Here is a 27,605-nt window from a genome sequence, read left to right as displayed (position 1 = left end):
TCCAAATCAGGTGTCTCTGCTGATCTTGACTGTGGCCTTGTAGCATGGGAAGAAATGGTTTCCTAAATAAGAAGGTAACAGAGTGCCACAATATCCTTTCTACTGATACTCACTGGGGAGATTTTTTTAAATCCAGAGGTACTGAGAAAGTCTTAAGTAGATAAAGGAGAAGCATTGGAAATCTAGGTCCCCATGTTTTCTTCTGCAGCGAGCAGCAAATACAAAATAAAATACGGAAGGTAGTGGATGTGGGAGAAAAGTATCTTTTGCAGCACATTTCTCTTCTCATGGAGAACCTGTTGAGGATGCAAAACAGCAGGTAGGAAGGTCAGGACTCCATTAACGTGCTGGCAAATTGTGGGGGCATAAACTAGGTAAGAGTGCCTCTATGACATTATGGCCGTGTCTACGCTAGCCCCAAACTTCGAAATCGCCATGCAAATGGCCATTTCGAAGTTTACTAATGAAGTGCTGAAATACATATTCAGCGCTTCATTAGCATGTGGGCGGCCGCGGCACTTCGAAATTGACGCGGCTAGCCGCTGCGTGGCTCATCCCAACGGGGCTACTTTTTGAAAGGACCCTGCCTACTTTGAAGTCCCCTTATTCCCATCTGCTCCTGGGAATAAGGGGACTTCAAAGTAGGCGGGGTCCTTTCGAAAAGGAGCCCAATTGGGATGAGCCGCACGGCAGTGAGGTGCGTCCATTTCGAAGTGCCGCAGCCGCCCACATGCTAATGAAGCGCTGAATATGTATTTCAGCGCTTCATTAGTAAACTTCGAAATGGCCATTTGCATGGCCATTTCAAAGTTTGGGGCTAGTGTAGACACAACCTACGACACATAATCAGTGCTAGAGACAATGGTATTATGGTAACTCCAAGAGATCCCAAACAAAATTAGGACCCCATTGTGAGAAGCGCTTCACAAACACTTAGTAAGAAACAGGTTTTTCCTTGAAGAGCTTGAAATCTACACAGGGAAGATAGACAAGGGAGTAGGAGTTGGCTAGAGGAGGATTATTGACCAAATTTGTGAGGCCTTAGACTCAATTTGTCAGCATTTCCCTGTTTGGATGTGATGAGATAACTTCTGAATACTGCAGCTAATTATTTCGAAACATGTGGGGATGATGTAGGCACCAATGGGCAGAACCCTACTGATTTTTGTGGAGATGAGAAAACCTGAATGGGAAAGTGGAAGACGCTCATGGACCTTGGCATATGGCTAAAAGTTACGTCAAGGTTCAGCAAGGCCTGTAACTGTGCATAGCTCAATGATCCAATTCATGGCACTCTTTAGCACCTCCTGCATCTTCTATCTCAATTCTGTCCATCTTCCCAACAGAGTTCTAAAATGTTGACAGCCTGAAAACAGAAAGAAAAGAGGACAATAGGAATGTTTTTTTGAGGGAATGGGAGGAACATATGGAGTTTATGGTGGCAGCTGGAGAATGGGAGACAGAGTTGGAGGGGGCAGACACGCTTTACGTAGTGATTTGCGCTTGTGCAAAGAGGGTTTAATGTACCCACTACTTCAGAATATAAGTATTTTATACCCATTTGAATAATGCATGTAAAACTACCACATATGCTCTACCCTCAACTCTGTCAATCATGACCTCTCAACACCCGTGCTGACAACGGACATATTAACCATGCCTTATCCCTTTTCCTTCCTCTTGCCCTTAGCACAGAACAGATTTTCCTTTCTTTTCTCTTTCTGAGAAACATATTGGAGGAAACTCTATGGCTATGGCTGCACTAGTGAGTTTTGCCGACCTCAGCCCTGGCGAGACTGGTGGAACATCCACACATAAAATGAATTTTGTCAACAACATGTCAACAAAAGTTGGCACTTCTGCCGACAACCTTCTGCCTCTCCCAGATAAGGAAGAGTGCCTTTTGTTGACAGGTTCTGTCAACAAAAAAGCTCTGTGGACGCTATCCAGAACAATGGACAGCCCTGTCTGCTGTGCTTCTGGGTGCCTGTTTTGTTGAGAGAGTAGCCAGGTAGGCCTGATGACAACGCACAGTGCTCTTCCTATTGGATTTTGTGTGTGGCCGCACTCCGTCTACAGAAGTTTGTCAGAAAATCTCTTCCGACAGTGACTTCTGTCAAAAGATCGCTGTAGTGTAACCCTAACCTACAAGGTGAACCTCAGTATTTAGTGCTCTCTTATTTTTTACTCCATGGCTTTGAAAGGCAGATGCGATGTGAACCCTTTTGGAACGTATACATGTAACGCTGGCAGGGGGACTGAAATCTGGGAACCTCTTGAATCTAGAACATGACCCTCTACCACATGAGCTAAGAGCCAACTTGCCCTGTGAGTTGTCTCAGTGCCACCATATGAGACAGCTTTCCATACCCAGTAGCTCTTACATAGCATTTACATTAATAGGTTTCAAAGTAGTTCATGTCTGTAAAGTTAGCGTGCACCACATAGAGCATGTTAGCACGCACCATATACTCATGCATATATCAATAAAATATAGGGCCTCCCTTTGCGCAGCATAGTGTGAATATTTATTTAGAAAAGAGAGGGACATGTATGCTGTAGTCCAGTATTTCCCAAGCTTAAAACATTTGCGTACCCCTTTCAGGACTTTGGCCTTATTGGCGTAACCCATCTCCCAGTGCCATCCCAGTGCTTATTTCCATTTATTTTCTGCCACGTACCCCTTGAAATCCTTTCTTGAACCACTGGTGATACACATGCCACACTTCGGGAAACATTGCTATCGACCTTTTATGTTGCTGTCACCTTCTCCATTACTTCTCAGGGTATATTTTCACCAAATCATATGCTGGACTTGTTTTTGTACTGTACTATAGTCTCTCATTGTAGTGGGGTCCCATTTGACAAAGCTAGTTGCTGTACTCAGAGCAGAGTACCCATCTTCATGTTGCAGCTAATTGATCACTGGCTTTTATGTTATTAACATTACACAGACTCAAGATGGAATAAAAGGGCTGTAAGTCAAGGGGTTCTACAGCTGTTCACCATTCATTTGTGCTTGCAATGCTTACATACTCTTTACCGTGTAGTCCTCTTGTAGATAGCAATACATTTCATCAAATGCTTGGAACAAAAATACAACAGGTATAACAATATAGATTTTAAAATGTAATAAACATGGGCTGTAATCTGTAGAGAAGCAACAAGCTGCAAACTCAATAAAATCTAAGCTATTGATTGACTGACTTTACAAATTGGACAAGTGCCTAACTAATTGGATGCCTTACTCAAGCACTGTGCTTAACATGGTTTTAAAGTGGGCTGGAGAGTCACTAACTTATGTCAGAAGATAACTGCAGCATGACCACTGAGCTCTGTAATTAAATGGCACACAGGTTAATTGCAGAGACAGGAGAGCAGAGTTGGCAGATCAGAAGGAATCAGCTGCATGCTGTTGTTTAATTCAGCTAGCACAGCTCATCAAAGAGAATGAGGAGAGTAGTTAACAAAGGGGTTTCATAAGTGTTCAATAATTTCAGCACCAGTTTTGACAAATTTTGAGATTAGGTTTATGTTCCTTAAAATTGGCAATTGTCTAGAACTAGGCTAGGGTCAGGCAGGCATTGGTACAAATCACCACACAAATCTGTCAGTGCCCCAGCACAAACTAGTTCCACTTGGCTGGGCCTACACGAGCCCCTTCCTTTTGGAAGGGGAATGTTAATAAGCAGGTTCAAAAGATGCTAATGAGGCACTGCAATGACTATGCAGTGCCTGATTAGCATAATGGCGGTGATTCAAAAGTGCGGCTTTTTGAATCGCATGCCGCCCATGGAGACGGGACCTTCCGAAAGGACTCCCCAGATTTCGAAAGCCCTTCTTCCTAACACCAGGTAGGAAGAATGGCTTTCGAAAACTGGGGGGGGGGTCCTTTCAGCAGGTCCTGTCTCCATGGGCGGCATGCGATTCGAACAACTGCACTTTCGAATCACCATGGCTGCCATTATGCTAATCAGGCACTGCATAGTCATTGCAGCGCCTCGTTAGCGTCTTTTGAACCCGCTCATTAACATGCCCCTTCCTTGGGCTTGTGTTTATTTTTGTTAAATTGCATTTATGGCAAGTTTGAGGAAACAAACTGATTTCCGGCATAAAAGCCAGATGTGTAAACTCAATCCACCACATCAGTTTGCTTCAATAGATAATTTTTCCCCATTACAGTTGACTGGATTAGATTTAAGAGAAGCTCATGTAATCTTGTAATTGGACTTCAGAAGGTAGTAAGTATGATAATACTGTTCGTAATGGCCTTTCATCAGCTATCTGAAATCTCAACTGGCAGATGGAAAAGTGTTTGGTGGGGGCATTACTTTCTTCAGTACATATGCAGCCATTAAATGTTAGGTCTTCTGCTTTATTGCCTTAAAAAGGCTTAATACGTGACATAAAAATCTCTGTTCGTGCTGCTGAACTCATCTCATCGTCACTTCTGGTGCTGCTTCCTTCCCCAGGCTTGTTTCCAGCGGTGCTGAACTTGGCTACCAATGCTATCATCACAACCAACGCTACCTGTGGAGAAAGAGGTGCTGAGATGTATTGCAAACTGGTTGAACATGTACCTGGGCAACCAGCAAGAAACCCCCAGTGTCGTATTTGTGACCAGAACAGTAGGATTCCACATCGTACGTATGCAATTTCAGTTATGTTGAAAAAGGTGCTGTTCAGAAAATAGTTCTAGAGGAGTTTTGTCCTGATGGATCATTCGTATTCTGGGACTTTGTGACTGAAAGACTGGCAGTGGGAAGAAGAGGGAAAAATAAACTCTAGCTCATGGACTTGATTACTTTGGAAAATTCATCTTGTTCTGAGTAAAGCTAGTTCCTTGGCCCTGGCCTGGCTTTGCAAAATCTGTTCTGTAAATTAAAATAAACTCTTCAGAATAAAGGGTGCCTAATGTTCATCAACTAAATCTATAATTATAGGTTCTGCAGCTCCCACTGATGTCCTATGAATTTGTGATTGCTTGACATATATGATAATGCAGGCCATTTTATTTAGTTACCTACATGTGGGATTAGACCCTTAATTTTAAGTACACAAATCTGAAATTTTTGAGCTTTGCGAATAGTTTACAAAATTTTGGTGTGGTGTTAGGGCCAATTTTATTTAGTGTAAGCCTTTTTGTGTATCTACCTCCCAGTCTCAGTCTAATATTAATTCTAACTTCACTGATTCAACCTCCACCTCCTCCAAGGCTGTTTCTACACATGCCACTTAAGTGGCATGCTAATAAATGGCACGAAATATGCTAATGAGGCGTGGATGCAAATTCCCTGTGCCTCATTAGCATAAGGTCACATGATTTGGAGTCTGGAAGACGTTCCTTCAGACTCCAAAACGCCGTTTAGAAGTGCAGCCCTGGGGGTTCTTCTGGAAGAAAGTCCTTCTTCCGCAGGCCCCTTCTTCCTGACAATTTTTGGGAAGAAGGGCCTCCAGAAGAAGGACTTCCTTCCGGAAGACCCCCTGGGGCTGCGCTTCTAAATGGCATTTCAGAGTCCAGAAGAACGTCTTCTGGACTCCAAATCACGTGACCTTATGTTAATGAGGTACGGGGAACTTGCATCCATGCCTCACTAGTATATTTCGGGCTGTTTATTAGCATGTAACTTTCTTTGAAAGTGGCATGTGTAGAAACGGCCCAAGTGTTTAACTATACTTCATGTTTTAACGCTAAAATTGATCTTTACTAAACTTATAACTATTGTTTTAAAGACCAGCCTCTGGGTAAAATCAGTTTTCAAGCATTATTTTATTATCACCAGAAACCGGGAGAGTTTTGTGCCTCTAACAAGGTGGTTATGTCTACATTAGCCCCAGACCTTCAAAAGAGGCATGATAATGAGCCTAATTGAAAGATGCTAGTGAGACGCTGCCATGAATATGCAGTGCCTCATAAGCATAGTGGCAGCTGTGGCCGTTTGAAAGGACCCCACACATTTCAAAATCCCCTTATTCCTGTTTGGTTCTAGGAATAAGGGGATTTTGAAGTGTGCGGCACCCTTTTGAAAAGGACCCCATGCAGATGAGCTGCGCATGATCGAAAGCAGCACTTTCAAAGTTCTGCGGCTGCCGTTATGCTAATGAGGCACTGCATATGCATGGAAGCACCTCATTACATCTTTCAATTCGGTTTATTATCATGCCCCTTTCGAAGTTCTGGGGCTAATGTAGACATAGCTGGTAAGTGCAACAAGGTTTCTAGAACCTAGAAAGAGTAGGAGTAAGAATAGCATGGTAATACTCACATAGGTCCATGTGCCCTTTTAGTGATGGAGGTGAAAAGCATAGAAACAGATATTTTCTGTGATAATTCTTGAAGAATTTTCCTGTATGATTAAAATCACGTCCTCCATTTTGAGAAGAGCCCTATATTTTAATAATAAAATGCATAATCTGTGATAACTCACACAGCAAACCAAACACAAAGTGAGGAATGGATTTTAGGTTGCTACATCTCTGTGCCCTGCTCTGATCACTGCCTCATTTATGTATTAAAAACACACAAGTGCTATAGGTCTGTGTGTCTTTTATTAACCTGCAAATGTCTTGTTTTAGAATGTCTGCTTTTTCATAGCCAACTGCATCTCAGGTTAAGATTTTCCTGATGTTACTCCGGTACTGTGCAGTGCTGTATTTAAACAGAGATGATTCATTAATCAGTGCAGTACAATGCAATGTAACCAGACTTTAAATGATCCCCTTGGAGTCTGTGAATCTGGTGTGCCTCCCCTTAATTACTGTATAAGGAAATGAACACAGACTCCCTGGTTAATTGCAAGAGAGCCTAAATTAAAGGTAACAGTGGGATGGGCTTACACTATGTGCAATCCCCCTTATCATCTTTTAATCTGGTTGGTCTTTGGAGTATCTCTGCATTCTCATCCCTTTTGCGAATGCTATATTATTTTTGTCTCTGTTTAAATGGAGGAAACTTGCCAGCATTTAATTAATGTTTTCAAATTAATTACGATTAAACTTTCATAATGGGGATTACAGTTAATTGTTGATTCATCTCCCAACCCAACTTTTCAGGACTAAATTTCATATTAATTTGGCTGGGGGAAACTGCTATCAAAATGTCCAATTAGATAACTTCTTTCACTGTCACCTAGGAGCCCTGAGTTGAATTTACAGATGATTTTTGCAAGCACATATTTTAAGACAGGGGCTGTAATGGTGATCAGAGTTGTTAGCTTTGACAATGCCTGGAGCACAGTCTTTTCTCTCTCTCTCTCCCTCCCATTCTCCCTCTCTCTCTCGTTCTCTCTCTGTATGTGTGTTTTAAATATAGATATTATGCCAGTTGTCATGGTCCCTAGAATAAGATGATCCCACTGAGCCTTTTCTCTCTGCATTTTGAGTGCCAGGACTTGCCTCTGCTTCTGTTTGGGATGGGGCTCTGTGGCAAAGTAGCTCCCCAGTTTGGTCTTTGGCTTGCACCCCTTAGGTTACTTACCATGATACCTTGCAAGCCCAATGGACTTGTCACTTGTAAGGGCTCTCATGGATGGCAATAGTAAGCAGCGACATTTTTCATGGTATATTTCTTATTGATTTTAGTGTTTTGTACATCTCCAATAATTGGGGGTTATACTGTATATTGTATATAGTATAATGAGTTATCTTTGTAATATTCCGTGGAGCACTTTAATGTGGTAGTGCTGTTTCACGCAGCGTTACAGGAGCTGGGAACCAGTGGTATCTGGCAACCCTGTGTGTAGGCAAAAGTAAAGGAATGTTTCACAGGCAGCACATAGATGCCCAATAGGCCACAGGTGGCCCACCACTGGATTAGTGTGCTTTAGACATCACACCATATACAGTGCATTGCCCCATCTTCTAAACAAGCCTTTAGATACAGGTAACTGAATAAACCCTGACGTTAAAAAAACAAACCAACCATCCTGGGAGGTATTTATGGGTTAAAATCTAAAGCCAGAAATAACTGCCCATTTTCTTGTTTCCGTTGAAGCCCTTGGTAGACATAACGCAGGTCCCATTTTCTTAGCGACGAAGCAATAGCTCACTTGCTGCCGTAAGAGCTCTCTCACTCACTCCCACTCCTTTGTGGCCTGAGCTATAAATCTGGCTTTTGTGTTTGAGGAGAGGCTTCTTCTCCGGGCTGCTTTTTCATACCCCCTGTCTGATTTCTTTGACAACTCCCTATAATCTAACTGCATATTTATGCAAACACTTCCCAGTTACCCACACCAATAATACCTCCATTTGTACCACTAGAATTATGACAAGCAAACACTAGTGCCCACTAGTGCCACTCAATCATTTGATATTTAAATACACTTCTGGCATTTGCAATTTTAAGGCTTGACACCTCCACTCACTCCCACAAAACATTTTAATTGTTTCTTTAAATATGTTCAGACATTCTGACTTTCATTAACGAGGCAGGATTCCTCTCCTCCACAGACAACTGATGTGATACGAAACCACAAAAAACAGACTTTCAAACTCGTTAGTTAACTTAAACAGGAACAACGACAACAATGCTGACAAACTCTCCAGTTTGATTTAGTCCCCTAGAAATCGAAGAAAAAAAATCTCTTTTCTTTCTGCTTTATATGTCTAGCAATGTATTTGTCTTCCACATCTAACAGCCATCCATGTCTAATGTCTTTCATATCTAACAGCTGGGTGAAGGAGACACATTTAAATAGATTCCAATTTTTCCTTCTTAGAATGTAGTCTTGTTCCCAGGTAAATCAGAGATTCAATGGATGCAGAATCAGACTCTTTAGAATTGGGGGTCAGATACTATCCTGCATGTACAGAAGCAAATCCTCCTGAAACATGTATAGACTTTTTGCAGTTACAAGATGATATTTACCTGGATGCAGAAAATGTAAACAAGGCTCCTCCGCTTCTGAATAAACTAATGTAAGTAGAGGTTGAACCTCTCTAATCTGGCATTTTTGGGACATGACTGGCACCGGATAAGGGAATTTGCCACGTCATGGCAGATCATACAGTCTAAGAACATAAGAACGGCCATACTCAGTCAGACCAAAGGTCCATCTAGCCCAGTATCCTGTCTGCCGACAGTAGCCAATGCCAGGTGCCCCAGAGGAGGTGAACCGAAGACACTGATCAAGCGATTTGTCTCCTGCCATCCATCTCCTGCCTTCGACAAAAGGCTAGGCACCATACCTTACACCTTACTAATAGCCATCTATGGACCTAACCTCCAAATATTTATTGAGCTCTTTTTTAAACTCTGTTAGAGTCCTGGCCTTCACAGCATCCTCTGGCAAGGAGTTCCACAGGTTGACTGTGTGCTGTGTGAAGAAAAACTTTCTTTTATTAGTTTTGAACCTGCTACCCATTAATCTCATTAATCTCATTAGTTCTTATATTATAGGAACAAGTAACTAACTTTTCTGTATTCACTTTCTCCACACCATTCATGATTTTACATACCTTTATCATATCGCCCCTCATTCTTCTCTTTTCTAGACTGAAAAGTCCCAGGTTCTCTAGCCTCTCCTCATATGGGACCCGTTCCAAACCCTCAATCATTTCTGAACCTTTTCTAATGCCAATATATCTTTTTTGAGGTGAGGAGACCACATCTGCATGCAGAACTCAAGATGTGGGCGTACCATAGTTTTATGTAGGGGAAGTAAGATATTTTTTGTCTTATTTTCTATCCCTTTTTTAATTATTCCTAACATCCTATTTGCTTTACTGACTGCCACTGCACACTGCATGGATGATTTCAGAGAACTATCCACTATAATTCCAAGATCCCTTTTGTGATCTGTTGTATCTAAATTTGCCCCCATCATATCGTATGTATAACTGGGGTTATTTTTCCCAATGTGCATTACCTTACACTTACCCACATTAAATTTCATTTGCCATTTTGCTGCCCAATCACTCAGTTTGCTGAGATCTTTCTGAAGTTCTTCACAGTCTAGCAGCATTATCAACACTTACGAAGTCTAGCAGCATTATCAACACTAGCATTAGTCTAGCAGCATTATCAACACTTCCACTGCTAACTGAACTTTTAGAAGACATTTAGGGGTAAATTACAGCTAGATAACAGTACAGAACACTGCGAGCCAGTACTGGTGTCCTGAAACAAAATTTATGGCACCACAGGAAAGTTGCCAACACCCATGACAAATGGTCATCCAGCTAATTAAAATCATGACGCATCACCCATGTTGCCAGATGAGAGAGTGCCTGATTAGAGAGGTTCAATCTGTAGTTCAAAGGGTCTTGAGGACAACATTCTATATTAGGATAAATTTTGCCCAGCAGTTTGCTATTCACATTACCTTGTGTCTATTTAAATATTCCATCAGGATCAACAGCCGTCTTAAATATGCCTGTCAATCTTTAGTTGTGGTGAGGTGTGGAATTAAAACTTCATAACAGAGAGAGCAAGAGCATGCTCCATGATTTTAAGCAGTGGATTATAAAGCACTCTAGTAATTCTCCGTAGATTGGCTCTGTGTAGCATAGAACAGAATTTCTTTCTTAATTAAAATGCATGATTGTCTACAACTTCCAAACACAAATATTAGCAAAAGCAACCACACCTTCTCCTTAACCTTCTCCTTCACCTACCAGCCAAGTCCTGCATTCCTGGTTTATGTTCATTACACTAGCTCACACTAGCCGGCCTCTCAGCATGTACTTGGAGATGTTAATTTAGGTGTCTGTGACCTCATTGGAGTTAGTAAGGCAAACATATACGCCATGGCTACACTAGCCCCTGCCTTTCTGAAGGGGCATTGTGATGAGCCACTTTGACAGATGCTAATGAGGCACTTCCATGAATATGCAATGCTTCATTAGCATAATGGCAGCTACGTGCATTTTGAAAGTGCTGCTTTCGAAACATACACCACTCGTGTAGACAGAGGCATTTCGAAAGGATCCCCTGGACTTTGAAAGCCCCTTCTTCCCATTTGGTTTTGGTTTTCAAAGCACCTTCTTCCCAGAACTAAATGGGAAGAAGGGGCTTTCAAAGTCCAAGGGATCCTTTCGAAAGGCCCCTGTCTGCAGCGCCTCATTAGCATCTGCCAAAGTGGCTCATTACCATGCCCCTTCCAAAAGGTAGGGGCTAGTGTAGCCACAGCCAGGCTGGGTCTACATGAGCCCCTTCCTTCCTTCAATGAGGCAATGAATATGCAGTGCCTCATTAGCATAATGGTGGCTGCAGCAATTCGATAGTGTGGCTTTTCGAATTGCACGCTGCCCATGGAGACAGGACCTTCCGAAAGGAACCCCCCCATTTTCAAAAGCCCTTCTTCCTCACACCAGATAGGAAGAAGGGCTTTCGAAAACTGGGAGGGTCCTTTAGGAAGGTACCGTCTCCATGGGCGGCGTGCGATTTAAAAAGCCACACTTCTGAATCTCTGCGGCCGCCATTATGCTGATGAATATGCAGTGCCTCATTAGCATTTTTCGAACCTGCTCATTAACATGCCCCTTTCGAGAGGAAGGGGTTCGTGTAGACACAGGGCCATAGTATTAAACTCAGGCCTTTCTATAAAAGTGAAGAAAAAAGAGATTATTGGTTATTTTGTTTTTAAAGTACTACTTTCTCTTTTCATGTCTGTGCTTTTATTCTGTTACTGATTTGGGGTTTTAAAAAGTCTTTTTGATACTTTATAATAAATGTTTGCAGTTCAGCATTAGAGCAGGTTGCATATTGTGCCATAAGTCCAACAAACACATGGAAGTACTTTTACGTACAATATTATATTCACATGCTGTATTAACTAATGCTACCACCAAACCACTGTTGACCATTCTAAAGATGTTTTTCTTTTACATTTTGTCAATGGTCCCATAGAACGACACCCAATAACTAATGCAATTGATGGGAAGAACACTTGGTGGCAGAGTCCCAGTATCCAGAATGGGATCCAATACCATTATGTTACCATTACACTCGATCTTCGACAGGTACTGTTCATTTCTTTGCATCTGCAAACCTTTCTTACTCACATAACTGTTCTCCTATTTGTCACTTTTTATTTTGTCAGCTATGCTTTTGGATGATAAAGATACTTCCAGCCTCATTATAAGATACAGTTATTTTAATGGAGGATGTACAAATTATCATTCTTTGTAGCATAAGGTGCTTAGATTTTTAAAATCAGATTTCAGGTTATTTGTGTGAAGACATATAGTCTGTGTCTACACTAGCAAGTTCTCGAAATAAGGGGCTCTTTTGACATATCCCACAGACCGTCTACACACAAAAAGTGTTCTTTTGAAAGTGAATTGAAAGTATGCAGTGCTGCTTTTGAAAGTGTTTTCCTACTCCTGTTTCAAGAAGAACTCCCTCTTTTGAAATCTTTCAAAAGAAAATGTGTAGACGCCCCAGGGGTCCTTCTTTCACAAGAGCAGTCCTCATGGCACCTGATTTTCGATCCCTGGCCTGTTCTTTCAAAAGAACAGGGGCTGCGTGGACACTCTCTTTCAAAAGAACAGATCGCTCTTTCGATACGCATTTTTGGGTGTTTCTACACATGCCACTTTCCTCTGAAAGTGGCACGCTAATAAACAGTCCAAAATATGCTAATAAGGCACGGATGCAAATTCCCAGTTCCTCATTAGCATAAGGTCACATGATTTGGAGTCCGGAAGGCATTCTTCCAGACTCCAAAATAACGTGTAGAAACGCGGCCCCCAGGGGGTCTTCTGGAAGGAAGTCTTCCTTCTGGAAGCCCCTTCTTCCCCAAAATTTTCAAGACCTTATGCTAATGAGGTGCTGGGAATTTGTATCTGCACCTCATTAGCATGTTTTGGGCTGTTTATTAGCATTCCACTTAGTGTAGAAAGAGCCTTTGTGTGTGGACACACACTTTCGAAAGAAGTTATTTCAGATGAGATCTTCTGGAAGGGCTTCTTTCAAAAGATCTCTGTAGTGTAGCTGTAGCCCTATTGAATTAGTCTAAATGTGAAGCATTCAATGTTTGTTTTAACTGTCGGTTTTGATTTTTAGCATTAAGTCAAATTAAAATGTTGTTAGGTGGGGGAGGAGGAGGAAATTTATCAAAGAATTAATAGTAAGTGTAAAATGCTTCATTTTTAAACTGCTCAAATAATAAAATAAATAATTAAATAATAAAACACTAAGAATGTCTTCAGCTCTGCTAAGGATAGAGTGATGTTTTTTGAATAAATTGCTTCTTGCTACTGAAATCTCTGCAAGCTGTCAGCAGACTTTAAATTAAACCTGGGCTACTTGGAAAGTTAACAAGGCCTGCTGCATTTGCACAGACTCGGTAGGTGTAGCCTCAGGTTTTATGTTGCATCTTCTGCCAATCATTTCTGCTGCCTTCTATGGTACGTTTGACAGCTGTAGTTTTTTGGAATACGGTTGTTTGATGCTCACAAATTTAGTGGATTATACCAGACATGTAAGCAAAAGGATTTGAGGGACTGGAGAAGATGTACTTTTATTTATTTTGTGCTAATGCAAATATAGAATAACTATCCATCACCAGAAAAACACAACTTGCTATTAGGATTGTAACTCTGCTGTTCAACATCACAGAAATTAAAGATGGGCTAGATAGTTGAATGGCCTTTGACCTTATCCCCAAGACAAAAGAATATTGTCACCATGGTCTGTTAAATTCCTCTCCTTTTGCTGTGATCTATAGGCTTATCCCATATGCCATGAAGACTAATGGGGTGGGCTAATGTGAGGAAAATGCAGTTTTAAAATCAGATTTAATTTAGACTGCTAGGAAAGAGATTGAAATCTAGGTCTCAATAGTAGCTTTCTCTGAAGTTCTTCCTGTTCCACGTGCAGGACCACTTAGGCAGACAAAAGTACAGGTGTCAGTGCACAGGTGAGGGGATGGTGTAGGGAAGAGGGGTTTAGATTTATTAGGAACTGAGGAAACTTTTAGAAAAGGGGGAACCTGTACAGGAAGGATGGGTCCACATAAATGAAAATGGAACCAGAGTGCTGTCACTTAACATTAAAAAGATCACAGAGTAGCTTTCAAAGTAAGCTCTGGGGGAAAGCCGACAGGTGCAGAGGAGCACCGTTATCAGACAGAGACATGGATTAGGGGACGATCTATAAATAGTTCCCTATATTCTAGTAAGGAGGAGAGGATAGAAGATGATAAAAACTAGGTAAGATCAGATGAGAAACGGTCAAATTAAGAACAGTATCATTCAATCACATCAGGAGATGCCAGACAGCTAAATAGCAATAAGTTTTTAAAGTGCTCTCATACAAACACCTGAAGACTAAATAATACAATGGGTGAACTAGAGTGTCTCATATTGAATGAAGTTATTGATATAATAGGCATAACAGAAACCTGAATGAGGATAATCAATGGGACACAGTCATGCCAGATTACAAAATATATTGGAGGGACAGAACAGATCATTCTGGTGTCTGTGTGGCACTATATGTAAAAGAAAATATAGGCTCAAACTGTACCATGAAATCTCTATGGTTAGTAATTCCATGTTTTGATAATAAGAATATAGCAGTAGGGATATATTACCAACCACCTGACCAGGATAGTGATAGTGATTTTGAAATGCTAAGGGAGATTAGAGAGGCTATAAATATAAAAAACTCGATAGTAGTGGGGGATTTCAACTATCCCCATGTTGACTGACTGCATACACATCACCTCTGGACAGGATGCAGAGATAAAGTTTCTTGGCACCTTAATGACTGCTTCTTGGAGCAGCTGGTTCTGGAACTCACAAGGACAGAGGAAATTCTTGATTTGGTCCTAAGTCGACCACGGGATCTGGTCCAAGAGGTGACTATAGCTGGACATCATGGAAATAATGACTATAATATATTTAAATTTAACATCCCTGTGGTGGGAAAAACCTCATAGCCATTCACCCTTGTGGCACTTAATTTCAGAAAGGGGAACTACACGAGAATGAGGTTAGTTAAACAGAAATTAAAAGATACAGTGTCAAAAGTAAAATCCTTGCAAGCTGCATAAATACCTCTCAAAGACATCATAACTGAGGCCCAACTTAAACGTATACCCCAAATTAAAAAAAAAAACGCAGCAAGAGAACAAAAATAGTGCCACCATGACTTAATAAACCGAGTAAAAGAAGCAATGAGAGATAAAAAGGCATAGTTTAAAAGGTCGAAATGAAATCCCTGTGAGGAAAATACAAAGGAGCATAAAGTCTGTCAAATGAAGTGTAAAAATAAAATTAGGAAGGTCAAAAAGGACTTTGAAGATCAGTTAACCAAAACTCAAAAAGTAGTAGCAAAAAAAAAAAATAGAAATAAAATAAAAAAATAAAAGAGGACTCAGAAACAGGAGGCCTCCTAAACAGTCACTGTGGTTACTGTATAATCAAGATGCTAAAGGAGCACTTAGGGATGATAAGGTCATTGTGGAGAAGCTAAGTGAATTTTTGCATCAGTCTTCACAACTACATATGTTAGGGAGATTCCCAACCTGAGCTGTTCTTTTTAGGTGACAAATCTGAGGAATTGTGTCAGACTGCATTGTCATTAGTGGAGGGTTTGGAACAAATGGATAAACTAAACAGTGAAGAGTCACTAGGATCAGATGGCAGTCACCTAAGAGTTCTGAGAGAATTCAAATGTGAAATTACTAACTAGTTTGTAACCTACTCTTTAAATCATCTTCTGCACCAAATGACTGACATCACATTAGCTATCTTCCCATCTTTAAAAAAGGCTCAAGAGGTGATCCTCGCTATTACAGACTGGTAAATCTAATATCAGTACCAGGCAAATTAGTTGAAACTATAATAAAGAACAGAATTGTCAAACACATGAATGAATGTAATATATTGGGGAGAAGTAAACATAGTTTATGTAAAAGGAAATTGTACCTCATTAATCTTGTAGAATTTTTTGAGGGAATCAACAAGCACATGGATAAGAGGGATACAAAGGATATAGCATGTTTACGTTTCCGGGAGGCTTTGACAAGGTTCCTCACCAAAGGCTTTTAAATAAAGTAAGCAGTCATGGGATAAGTGGGAAGGAAGGATTGATAACTGGTTAAAATAAAGGGAAAAAAGGGTAGGAATAAATTATCAGTTTTCAGAAAGGAGAGGGGTAATTAGTGGTGTCCCAGAGGGATCCATACTGGGACCACATATTCATAAATGATCTGGAAAAAGGGATAAAGAGAATGTGGCAAAATCTGCAGGTGATACTAAACTGCTCAAGATAATTAAGAACAAAACAGACCATGAAGAGCTTCAAAAGGATTCCACAAAATTAGACGACTGATCAACAAAATGGCAGATGAATTTTAATGCTGATAATATGCATAGTAATGCACATGGGGAAACCATAATCCCAAATGTATGTACAAAATGATGGGGGCTAAGTTAGCTACTACCATTCAAATGAGAGATCTTGGAGTCATTGAGGAGAGTTCAGTGAAAACATTCACTCAGTCTGCTTCTATACATGCAGGATCTTCTGGAAGATAGGCGCCTTCTTCTGGAAGATCCATGGAGTGTCTGCACGCCTAAGGCACTCTTCAGGAAGAAGGCGCCCCGTCCTCTGAATTCCGTACTCCGCTGCGGAATCAGGAAGAGGGCCTTCTTCTGGAAGAAAGCATGTGTAGACGCTCCCAGACCGCTTCTTCTGAAAGAAGCACTCTGGCATGAGAGTGGCCTGCCAGAGAGCAGGGACGTTCTAGGTGACCCCAGCGGGTTTCTGTGGTCTCCATGTCCTGTGGCTTTTAAAGATGCAAGGACCTGGAGACCCCGTGGCAGGAAGCTGTGAGTGTGAGACAGGCAGCTTGTGCAGGGCTGCGAGCCACACTCCGATGAGGCCCCATGAGACCTACTGAGCCCGGACCCTCAGAGATGGCAGCAGGTCAGCATCTCATGCCACCCAGGGGAGCCCCAGAAACCCGGACAAGGGCAGCCAGGACTCTGACTGGGCTCCCAAATGGAGGGCTCCCTCATGGACTGAGCCAGAGCTCCAGGACATCCTGGGGCTCTGGCACAAAGAGGAGGTCCTCCGGGACACCAGCGAGCACCAGAGGAATGCCCCAGCCTTTACCCACCTTGCCCAAAGCCTGCCTGCCCATGGCCACCCCTCCCAGACCCCTGAGCAAGTGAGGTGCAAAGTGAAGGAGCTGTGGCAGGGTTACATGTGGGCCAGGGACAGCACCTGCAATCCAGCTGTGCCCCAGCCAGCTGCCCATTCTACGAAAACTGTGGGACCTCCTGGCAGCAGACGATGCCTCGCCACCCCGGATCACATGGAGATGGCTGCACCCAAGCTCCCTACCACACTGGAGGGGGAGGAGGACCCTGCCACTGTCAACATCCCATCCGGTGGGGAGTCCTCAGATGGATCCTTCGTTATTGCACGTACCACAATCTGTGCATCACAAACACATTTTTCCAAACCAAGCTACAGCACAGAGTGTCATGGAGACACCCACACTCAAAACACTGGCATCAACTAGACATGGTCATCGCTAGACGTGTTAACCTCAAAAACCTATTTTGGGTTATTAGACATTAGTTTTATTATTTCCTAGTTACTGTATGTACTATGTTTTCTACAGTTCTATGTTGTGCGTTGAATACATATTTACATTTTGCACCCTCCTGCCCCCATGTCCCTGGTTATTGTGGGGGAAGGTAGGGGTGTTGGGGGTAAGTGAGGTGTGTGTGTGGGAGGCGTGGGTGGGGGACACGTGGGGGAAGGTGGGGGGGTTAGTAGTTCCCTGGGTGTGTGTCTCACGGGTCCAGAGCACATTGCGGTCAAGCTGCCTGTCAGGGGCCACAGCAGGATGCTGGTACAAGAGGGCCGGCTCTGCCATCCGCCCCTGGGGCAGGGTCTCCTCACGTGCCCCAGTGAGGTTGTGGAGTGCACAGCAGGAGGCCAGGATCTGTGGGACATTCTCCATCCCCACATCAAAGCACATGAGGAGAACCTGAACTGTGCTTTCAGATGACCGAAGGTGCACTCAGCCAGAAAGTGGGCCTGTGTGAGCTGGGTGTTGAATAGCTCCTCGGGCAGGGGGGGGTGCCGTGAGGTGGCACATGTATGGGTGCATCAACCAGGGCTGAAGTGGGTAGGGCAGGTCACCCATGAGGCAGAGGGGCATTGTGACCTCCCTGATGATGCACTCCTGCCAGGGCATGAATGTCCCGGCCTCCATCCTGCGGAACAGGGCAGAGTTCTGCAGGATCTGCATGTCATGTGCCCTGCCCAGCCAGCCGACGTAAATGTCCATGAACCTCCCACGGGTGTCCACCACCACCTGGAGCACGACCGAGTGGTACCCCTTGTGGTTGATGTATTGGCCGCCACTCTGGTCCCCAGGGCCCTGATGGGGATATGCGTCCCATCGATTGGCCCAAAGCACTGGAGGGACCCAAGCATGGTGAAGCCCTCGACAAGTGCATCCAGGTACCCCATGCGTACCAGCTGCTACACCAACACGTAGTCGATGGACCTTATGACATGCAGGGGAATGGGAATGGGTGCACTTATGGGTGTACACAGGAGGGTCCCTGACCCCTTCCCTTTCATGCCCTCCCTCCCTACCAGCCCCCCCCGCTGGGGGACCCCTCCAGCAGCAGGCATGTAGTATCCCCCCTGCAGTAGGCCTGCCCACCCCCCTGGCCTGGCCCTCTCCCTCTCTGGCCGCTGGGGTCCCCCAGGCCCATCAGCTCTCTCTGTCTCCCCCAGTGGGGCAGGGCCTGGGGCAAGGCTTACCTGTAGGATGATGGCCCCAATGGTGGATGTGCCTATCACAAACTGCTGCCCGCTGGACCAGTAGCTGTCTGTGGTGGCCAGTTTCCAGATGGTGATGGCCATGCACCGCTCCCAGGAGAGGGCCGGCCTCATCCAGGTATGCTGGCATATGAGCATGGGGGCAAACCAGCTGCAGATCTCCAGGAGGGTCTCCTTCTTCATCTGAAGGTTCTGAAGCCAGCAGTTGTTATCCCACTCTGCCGTGATGACCCTGTCCCACCAGGCTGTGCTGGTGGCATGGGTCCAGATGTGCTGGATGCCCAGAGGGGGCCCGGCAGGGGTGGGGGGAGGGTCAGAACCCATGGACCTGGGTCTCTGTCACCACAGAAAGCCAAGGAGGATGGCTAGCCTGTGGGTAGGGGCAAGCCTGCTGGCCTGCGATTGCTGGGTGTCCATACCTGCTGGTCAGCCCATGCTGGACAGGGACGTGGGTCTACCTGGCTGTGCACAGATGTGGCATGCCTCAGCAGCTTGTGCAGAGAGGGGCTGTTTGGGTGGGGCCCTTTAAAGGGCCGTGTGGCCAGCGGCCCCAGAAGGGCTCCCTGGTTGTTCAACCCCATCCACACCATTTCCTGCCCTGTTCTTTCGGAAGAGCACCAGTGCATGTGTGGATGCGCTCTTCTGGAAGAAGGGGCAGCTCTTTTAGGGGACCGTTTAGCTTGTAGATGCACTTTTCCAGAAGATGGTCCTCCAGAAGACATCTTCCAGAGGATCATCTTCTGGAACAAGTGGCATGTGTGGAAACAGCCTCAGTGTTCAGCAGTGAAAAAAGCAAACAGGAAGTATTTCTTCATGCAACACACAGTTAACTTGGGGAACTCCTTGCCAGAGGATTTTGTGTTGATCAGGACTTTAACAGGGTTCAAAAATAGCTAGAGGAGAAGGTGTGGTTATGTTGCATACTCTCAATTATTATTTATTATTATTATTACGTTTTGGGAGTAAGGAACTTTGAAGTTGCATGGGTACTTCAAAGTGCCTGTGGCTACACTGTTTGCTGGCACTTTGAAGTTAGCAACTTCAAAGTCTGCGTGACAAGAATTATGCTAATGAGGTGCTGCATATGTAGTGCAGCACCTCATTGCACTTCTCCAATCAGGCTCGTTTACATGCCCCCTTTGAAGGAGGGAGCTAGTGTACACAAGCCCTCTGTGTCCAGACATGCTATTTTGAAATATTTGGGTGCTATTTTGAAATGCGTTCTTGTGTGTAACTGTGTTATTTCAAAATGTGTTATTATGCTGTTTTGTAGACATAGAAACAGTCAACAGTCCAAAAGACTCTTTATTAAAACACAGTTTATTAGAAAATAAAATGAAACCCTCAAAATGCTTCAAAATATGATGCTTACGTTTCTAGAATTCTTTCTTTCATTTCCTCACAACAGACAAACCACCATACAGACACATGGCAATAAAAATGCTTGTGGGTTGTTTTCCATTAACTTTCTATCTCATGGTGCTGCAATTTTTAGAGAATTTGAGAAAATGGATTTGCAGATGTGGTCCCATGCTTCTGTTATACCCTTGGAGAAGATCTGAAGTTCAGATGTGAGTCCCTTTGCTTGTTAGCATTTTAACCCTGGAAGCATCTTTGTCCTGACCATATTGAAAATGAGGTTGTTCCAGTCCCCAGTCTATGGCATCTCATATCCCTATCCCTATGTCTAATGAATATTTTTATTTTAGCTAGTAAGTTTTTTAAAAATTATTTATTTTGCTAGAAAAGGTTTTGTGTTAGTTTCCTGCCCTTTTGACATTACAGGTAATATTACCTGCCTTCCCTCTGCACATTGATTTTCTCTCTTGTTGGCACTGACCTATTAATATGCAAATAGCTCTCATGAGTCAGAAATAAATTTGCACTCTTACCTCTCAGCACTCTTCCCCCAAAAGAGACATTTCTTTCCTGATTGTTCGATAGTAGGATGGTTTCATTTAGCTACAGTTTTAAGGCTGTCCTATATTCCACTTTGTCAATCCCAGCCTCAGAAACGGTCCTATCCCCCGTTGTGCTGGTATTCACACAATCATAAAGGAAAAAAATAACAAGAGGAGCTCTCATTAATTATATGGGTTTTTTTTTACATAAAAAGAGCTGTGGTGAATGTAAAGTTACAGTGCCAAGACTGAAAGGTACATGTGGGTTGTTTGAATGTATATTAGGCATTTCTGCAGATACCAATGGAATGCAGCAAGGTCCCCACATTCACAAATTCAGTTATTCGTGGGGTGGGAAGCACCAGAAGCCACCACTTGCCTGGGGCTCTGAGGCAGGGAGCGCAGGCAGCTGGGGCTCCAGGCAGGGAGCACCAGCAGCTGCCGATTCACCATATTCATGCATATTGCAACCCTACTGCATTTCAGTAACACACTGTAACTCTTGTGTTAGTTTGCTCAAATAAAAGACAGGGTGTGTGTTAGTGTGAATCATAGAAATATAGAATCATAGAATTCTAAGGCTGGAAGGGACCTCAGAAGGTCACCTAGTTCAGCCCCCGCCCCCCTTTTTTTCCCATTGCCAAAGCAGGATCAACTCCAACTAAATCATCCCAGCCATGACTATGTCAAGCTGGGATTTAAAAATCTCTAGGGACAGAGATTCCACCACCTGTTTTGGTAACGCATTTCAGTGCTTCACCTACACCTCTTCCTCTGTAACTTCAGACCATTGTTCCTTGTTCTGCCATCTGTCACCATTGATAACAGTTTCTCTCCATCCTCTTTAGAGCCCCCTTTCAGGAAGATGAAGGCTGCTATCAAATCACTGCTCGGTCTTCTCTTCTGCAAAATAAATAAGCCCAAATCTCTCAGCCACTCCTCATGTGCTCCAGCCCCTTAATCATTTTTGTTGCCCTCCTCTGAACCCTCTCCAATGCTTCCACGTCCTTTCTATACTGGGAGGTCCAGAACTGGACACAATACACCAGATATGGCCTCACCAGTGCCAAGTAGAGGGGAATAATAACTTCTCTAGATCTGCTGGAAATGTTTCTCCTAATGCACCCCAATATGTCATTAGCCTTCAGCTACAAGGAATATTATTGACTAATATCCAGCCTCTCATCCACTGTAATCTCCAGGTCCTTTTCTGCTGCTCTGGTACTTAGCCAGTCGTTCCCCTGCCTTTAACAGTGCTTGGGATTCTCCCATCCCAAGTGCAGGACTCTGCACGTCTGCTTGTTGAAACTCATCAAATTTCTTTTGGTCCAATCCTCCAGTTTGTCTAGGCCACTCTGTACCCTATCCCTACCCTCCAATGTATCTACCTGACCCCTAGCTTACTGTCATCTGTAAGTTTGCTGAAGTTACAATCCATCCCCTCATCCAGGTTATTAATAAAGATGTTGAACTGTACTGGCCCAAGAACTGATACTTGGGGCACTCCACTTGAAACCCACTGCCAACCAGACATTGAGCCATTGACCACTACCTGTTGGGCCCGACTGTCAAGCCAGCTTCCTATCCATCTTACAGTTCATGTATCCAATCCAAACTTCCTTAACTTATGGGCAAGAATGTTGTGGGAGTCTGTATCAAAAGCGTTGCTAAAGTCAAGGTATGTCATATCCACTGACTTCCCCATGTCCACAGAGCCAGTTACCTCCACATAGAAACTAATCACATTGGTCAGGCGTGACTTGCCCTTGGTGAATCCATGTTGACTACTCTCGATCAGTTTCCCCTCTTCCAAGTGCTCTAAAAAATGGATTCCTTGAGGATCTGCTCCATGATTTTTCCAGGGAGTGAGGTGAGGCTGACCAGTCTATAGTTCCCTGGATTGTCCCTCTTTCCTTTTTTAAAGAGGGGCACTACATTTGCCTTTTCCAATCTTCCAGGACCTCTTCCGATCTCCATGATTTTTCAAAGATAATAGCCAAAGGCTCTGCAATGACATCTGCAAACTCCCTCAATACCCTTTGAGACATTAAATCCAGACCCATGGATTTCTGTGCATCTAGCTTTTCTAAATAGCTCTTAACCTGTGCAAGAGAAAGACTGTACTGTTACCCCAAGTCTGTGATCGCTGCCCTTTCATTCCCTGTCCAGCTTCACAGAAATGGAGGAAATTCTGAAGCCTGTGGTCTCTCTGTGCTCTGGCTGGCAGCTAGGGAGGCACCTTATGCTGCATACCACCTTGAGTAGGTCAAGGTATAATTTGCCCCCAGCCCAACTGTAGTAATATATCTCAATATTGTTTTTTAAAATGTGAAATATATAATTCTATAATATAAGAAGTGGTTTTCTTTACACACAGACAGCTGTAGGCTTCATTGCAATATTCTGTAAAACAGGAGATATCCATTATTCCACCTGGGATCACAGTCTCCACTATCAATGCATGAAGGTCACAGGATGCCTCTGATGCATCCCTTGAAAAGAAAACAAAAGATTTTGCTCCTTTTCTTTGTGGCAAACATGAGATTCAGTAATTGCCAGTGATTGTAGTGATGTATACTTTGTGTAAGTACAGAAAATATGTAACTTTTTTGAAACAAATTTATCACATTGTTTCTGCAAGTAATGGACTGTAAATTGCAGGAATGCATTAGCAGTGTGTGCTATTACTAATAATTATGACTATAGATGGAGTGCTTTTAGCAAATTCTAATTTGATGAAAAAAATTAGGAAAATAATTACTATTTCCTTGTTTAAATAATTCCATCCAGTTTGCGGCAGATGTATTATTTTTCTATTATGACTGTACAGCATAATAAAGTAATGGTGCATCATAGTTAGTAATAACTAATAAGTTGTTTGCAGAACTGACACATCATTAGCTTAGAAGCAGGATTATTGTCATTCATTTTAGAAAAGTAATTGTATTCCTTTGCATTAATTAGAGAGAAGGGGTAAAATATTTTTAAAAGGGCTTAAGACTTAATGGGAATTAGGCTCCTTATTCACTTAGGTGCTATTGAAAAACTTTACTCATAATGCCTTTTGTTGAGAATGTGTTATAGGAATCTTGACTTCAGGATTCTACTCATTACTTTGCTACTAATTTTGGGGTAGTAGCTTGGAATTGTCACATAGCTTCTGTTTGTGAGAGTTTGTCTTTGGTGATTATACCATAATTAACCTCCTCCCAAGAGTGTTTTGGGGTACAGTTCATATTTATAAACATTTTGAGATTGGTGGATGAAAGACACTATATATATAAACTTGTTACAATTAATAGCTAATCAAAATATTAATTCCATGGAATTTGGTAAATGTAACTATTCTATGTGTAGAATTTTCATATGATGCATTTATTTGTGAAAACACCCTTAAATTGGGCCAGCCTAGTAGTGTAGCAAGAACAACTAAGAGTTTGATTTCAGCTGGACCTTTTATTCTGTGTAGTGGAAATACCATATTTATGAAATGTGTGGCACATATGAATATGGGGTGTTTTGCCTGTTGCATCTAGTTGTGTTTTGCAGTGGGTTTTAGTTTTGGGAGCAAGGGGTAGTTTTGCATATAGTCCCATTATGCAGCAGAGAAGATTCTGATGCAGTGAGATCAGTTTGAGCCCAGTGGGAAATATTCCTTTTGGATTACAGTCATGAAAAGGACAAAGTAATACCCTTCGAAATAGAATATTATGTTCTCTGTAAGGAATTTTTTCAACAGCTATATTATAGGTTCCACTTGTAAAAAAAATTGATGGCTTCATTGTTTCAGTACTGTGCTTTCTAATTTTCTGACTTTTGTAAAACTTGAGCAGCTAAGTTTGTTTATGCCTCTGCAGCTGTGTTTCAAAATATATCTGCAGTATGGGCAATGGGTGAGTTTGAACATTTGGGTACATATTTCAACTCATCTAAGACAAATATGAATATCAGGGTTTTGTGAATACCCAGCTTGATCAAATAATACCTGAAGCCAAGTTAACTTGTGTATAAAGTGCCCTGTTCAGATACAAAATTTTTATCTTCATCTGCACCCACAAAAATTAACCAGAGATATCTGAATCCACATCCACTGGTGTGTTTATTCGTTGATACAAAGGTGGTTATCTGCATATTTAAAGGTTTTAGATACAAAACTTTTATCCACATTTGCATCCGTATCTGCAAAAATAAGCCATGGATATCTACATGTGGATGTGGATATCTGCTGATATAAAGTGAGTATGTGTGAATTTGTAGGGTCTAGTTATGAGTCTATGCCTGTTAGTATGTATCTATCCCAGAGCTCTGTTCCAGGGTGGCCTAACATAGTATTTTTGCTGAGCCACATGTAACCCCAGAGGCACTGAGACCATATACTAGGGAGAGTGAAGTCTGTGCTCTAAAGCATTGCTTGAGAGCCAGCTGCCTTTAGCTCATGTATGACAGCCCAGCGCATTAACCCCTATAGACATAGGTTCAAATCCCTTCTGTGGGTGACCCAGGTCTGTTGATGTTACACCTGCTTAGGAAAAATAAACCTTCTGCGAAGGGGTCAAACCTATTCTTTCCACCTTAACTGGTGCCATTCTAAGGCTTGACTGGCCCTACTTAGGAAGAAGCCACCAGGTCAGGATTCCCATAATACATACTACAGAAAAAAATCCTGGAGTGAGATCTACCCATTCTTTAGCGCTATTGGCCAACAGAAAGCAAAACAAGTCACATGTACTTTACTGAGCTTAGGGGCAAACACTGTCTTTTCAAACTTGGTTGCCTAAAATTGGGTATAAAATGAGACCTGGTTTCAGAGCAGCTCCTTTAGAAGCTGATGGGAGCAGGGCATATTCAGGTGTATGTTTGGTACTCAAGTGCCCAAATTTCAGTGCCTAAAAATACGCTTCTAAATCTGCACTTACTTTTCTCAATACACTTAGCCTCATTTTCCAAAGGGCTTTGCAGATCCCACTTGAGTTTGGAATTTGTGGGTGCTCGCTACAAATGAACATCAGGGCCCTTTTATTTATGGATGTGTATTTTATTTAGGTTTTATTTACATAAGGATGTAGGGTCATAAATTCAGGCACCCAGCTTTGAAAATATTAGTGCTTCCCCCACAATGGAATTTGAACAAGAAAGTTGCAAACAGACTGGAGCAGAAAAAGATTGAGTTGGAATATGTAAGCTGACAAATATGTTGTATTTCTTGAAGAGCTGCTGAGGACATATAGAGTAAATGAACTTAGGCCTTTGTACTGTCCCATCTCTGCTCATGGCTGTATTTTATAGGAACTGTATGCTCCATGTACATTGTGACAAACTCAGAATTTATTAAATTGGTGGCTCTGTCCAATTTTTCTCTCCTAAAAGAGAGAGAACCCACTTTTTGAGTCTTTAAATTTTAACAGTGGCATAGAAGGTGTGGCATTCTTTTAGCTTCTGAAAGTATATCTCTGTTGTCTCAGTTCAGAGATCTTCTAATTTAGTGGTTCAGAGCCCCTTGCATCAACCTGCCTTTCCTGGCTCGGATAACGTGGTTGGAACTTGTTAAACTAACATTTTAGGGAGCAACATCAGAATCGCTGTTCCAAAGTGAAGTATCACTTGCAATAGAGTAGAAAGAAATGGTACTCACACAATAAATTTGCCTAGTGGAGCTAAAGTTATTTTATAATTGTGCTCATTGTTTCAGATCATTTAAAGCAATTCTGCCATCAGCTTCCAATAACAAATACACTGAGGAAATGCAATTATTAAAAATATTTTTTAAAATAAACAAAACTGAGGTAAGTGTTTTGACAACATAGATTTTTAGTCACTACCTGTATAGTGTGTATAGTATCTAGCATACCCTATAATCTTTTCATGCCTTTTCTTTTGTTTGTTTAAAATGTAGAAAGTGCTCTTGTACAAAATTAAAACAATGAACAAACATTGCTGACAGATGTCAACCCAGGTAGATTCCTGCCCCAGAACAATACTTATTTCTCTCTTTACTTTTCCCCCCATCAGACAAATGTCCAAGCAGACACCAAGGTCAACAGATGCAGGTTCTTTCATACAGGCATGGGCAAGAAGTTCAAAAGCAGAGGATTCACTGAGAGAGATCCTTGTGTTTTAATGACTGAATTCATAAGATACGATTGTCAGTAAAGCCCATCCATTTGATCTCTGTTTATGTAACAGTACAGGTTGAATCTCTCTAGTCCAGCATCCTTGGGACCTGACCGGTCCTGAACCAGAGAATTAACTGAACCACTGGAGGTCAATGTTGTCTGCCAGTATTACCAGCACTGTCACTGCTTATTGGGCTCTTAGAAGGCATTTAGGGGTAAATTAGAGTTAAATAACCATATAGAACACTGAGAAACAGGACTGGTGGCAGTAAACAAAGTTATGGTACTGGAGTAACTTGACCACATCCATGATAAGTGGACATCCAGCCAACTAAAATCATGCTGAACCACAGATTTTGCCAAAGCAGAGAGGGCAGGACTAGAGTGGTTCAACCGGTACATAAGAAAGCTAGGCTTCTCTTGAGTAGGCAGAAGTCAAAACATACATAGGAGAGCATGGAAGAATCCCAAGCATTGTTACAGGCTGGGGACTGACTGGTTAAGTAGCAGCACAGCAGAAAAGGGCATAGGAATTACTGTGGATGAGAGGCTGGATATGAGTCAGCAGTGTGCCCTTGTAGCCAAGAAGACTAAGGGCATGTTGGGATGCATTAGGAGGAGCATTTCCAGCAGATCTATAGAAGTTATTATTCCCCTCTATTCAGCACTGGTGAGGCCACATCTGGAGTTTTGCATCCACTCCTGGGGCCCCCAGTATAGAAAGGATGTGGATGCATTGGAGCTGGTCCAGTGGTGGGCAATGAGAATGATTAGGAGGCTGGAGCCCATGACCTATGTGGAGAGGCTGAGGGATCTTGGGTTATTTAGTTT

General features: G+C 42.6%; 1 protein-coding gene across 4 annotated transcripts in view; it reads left to right on the top strand.

The window, feature by feature from the left end:
* LAMA2 (laminin subunit alpha 2) overlaps positions 1-27,605 on the top strand; it is a 588,677-nt gene that overhangs the window by 146,328 nt on the left and 414,744 nt on the right. For all 4 annotated transcript variants that reach the window (XM_074990592.1, XM_074990590.1, XM_074990591.1 and 1 more), the window contains exons 2-3: positions 4,473-4,643; positions 11,849-11,961. In XM_074990592.1, coding sequence (XP_074846693.1) covers positions 4,473-4,643; positions 11,849-11,961 — 284 coding nt within the window. The remainder of the gene's footprint in view (positions 1-4,472; positions 4,644-11,848; positions 11,962-27,605) is intronic.

This window comes from Carettochelys insculpta, chromosome 3 (genome assembly GCF_033958435.1).
Source record: "Carettochelys insculpta isolate YL-2023 chromosome 3, ASM3395843v1, whole genome shotgun sequence".
Taxonomy (NCBI): Eukaryota; Metazoa; Chordata; order Testudines; family Carettochelyidae; genus Carettochelys; species Carettochelys insculpta.
The sequence above is the reverse complement of the archived record's forward strand: the minus strand, read 5'-3'. Positions and strand labels throughout refer to the sequence as shown.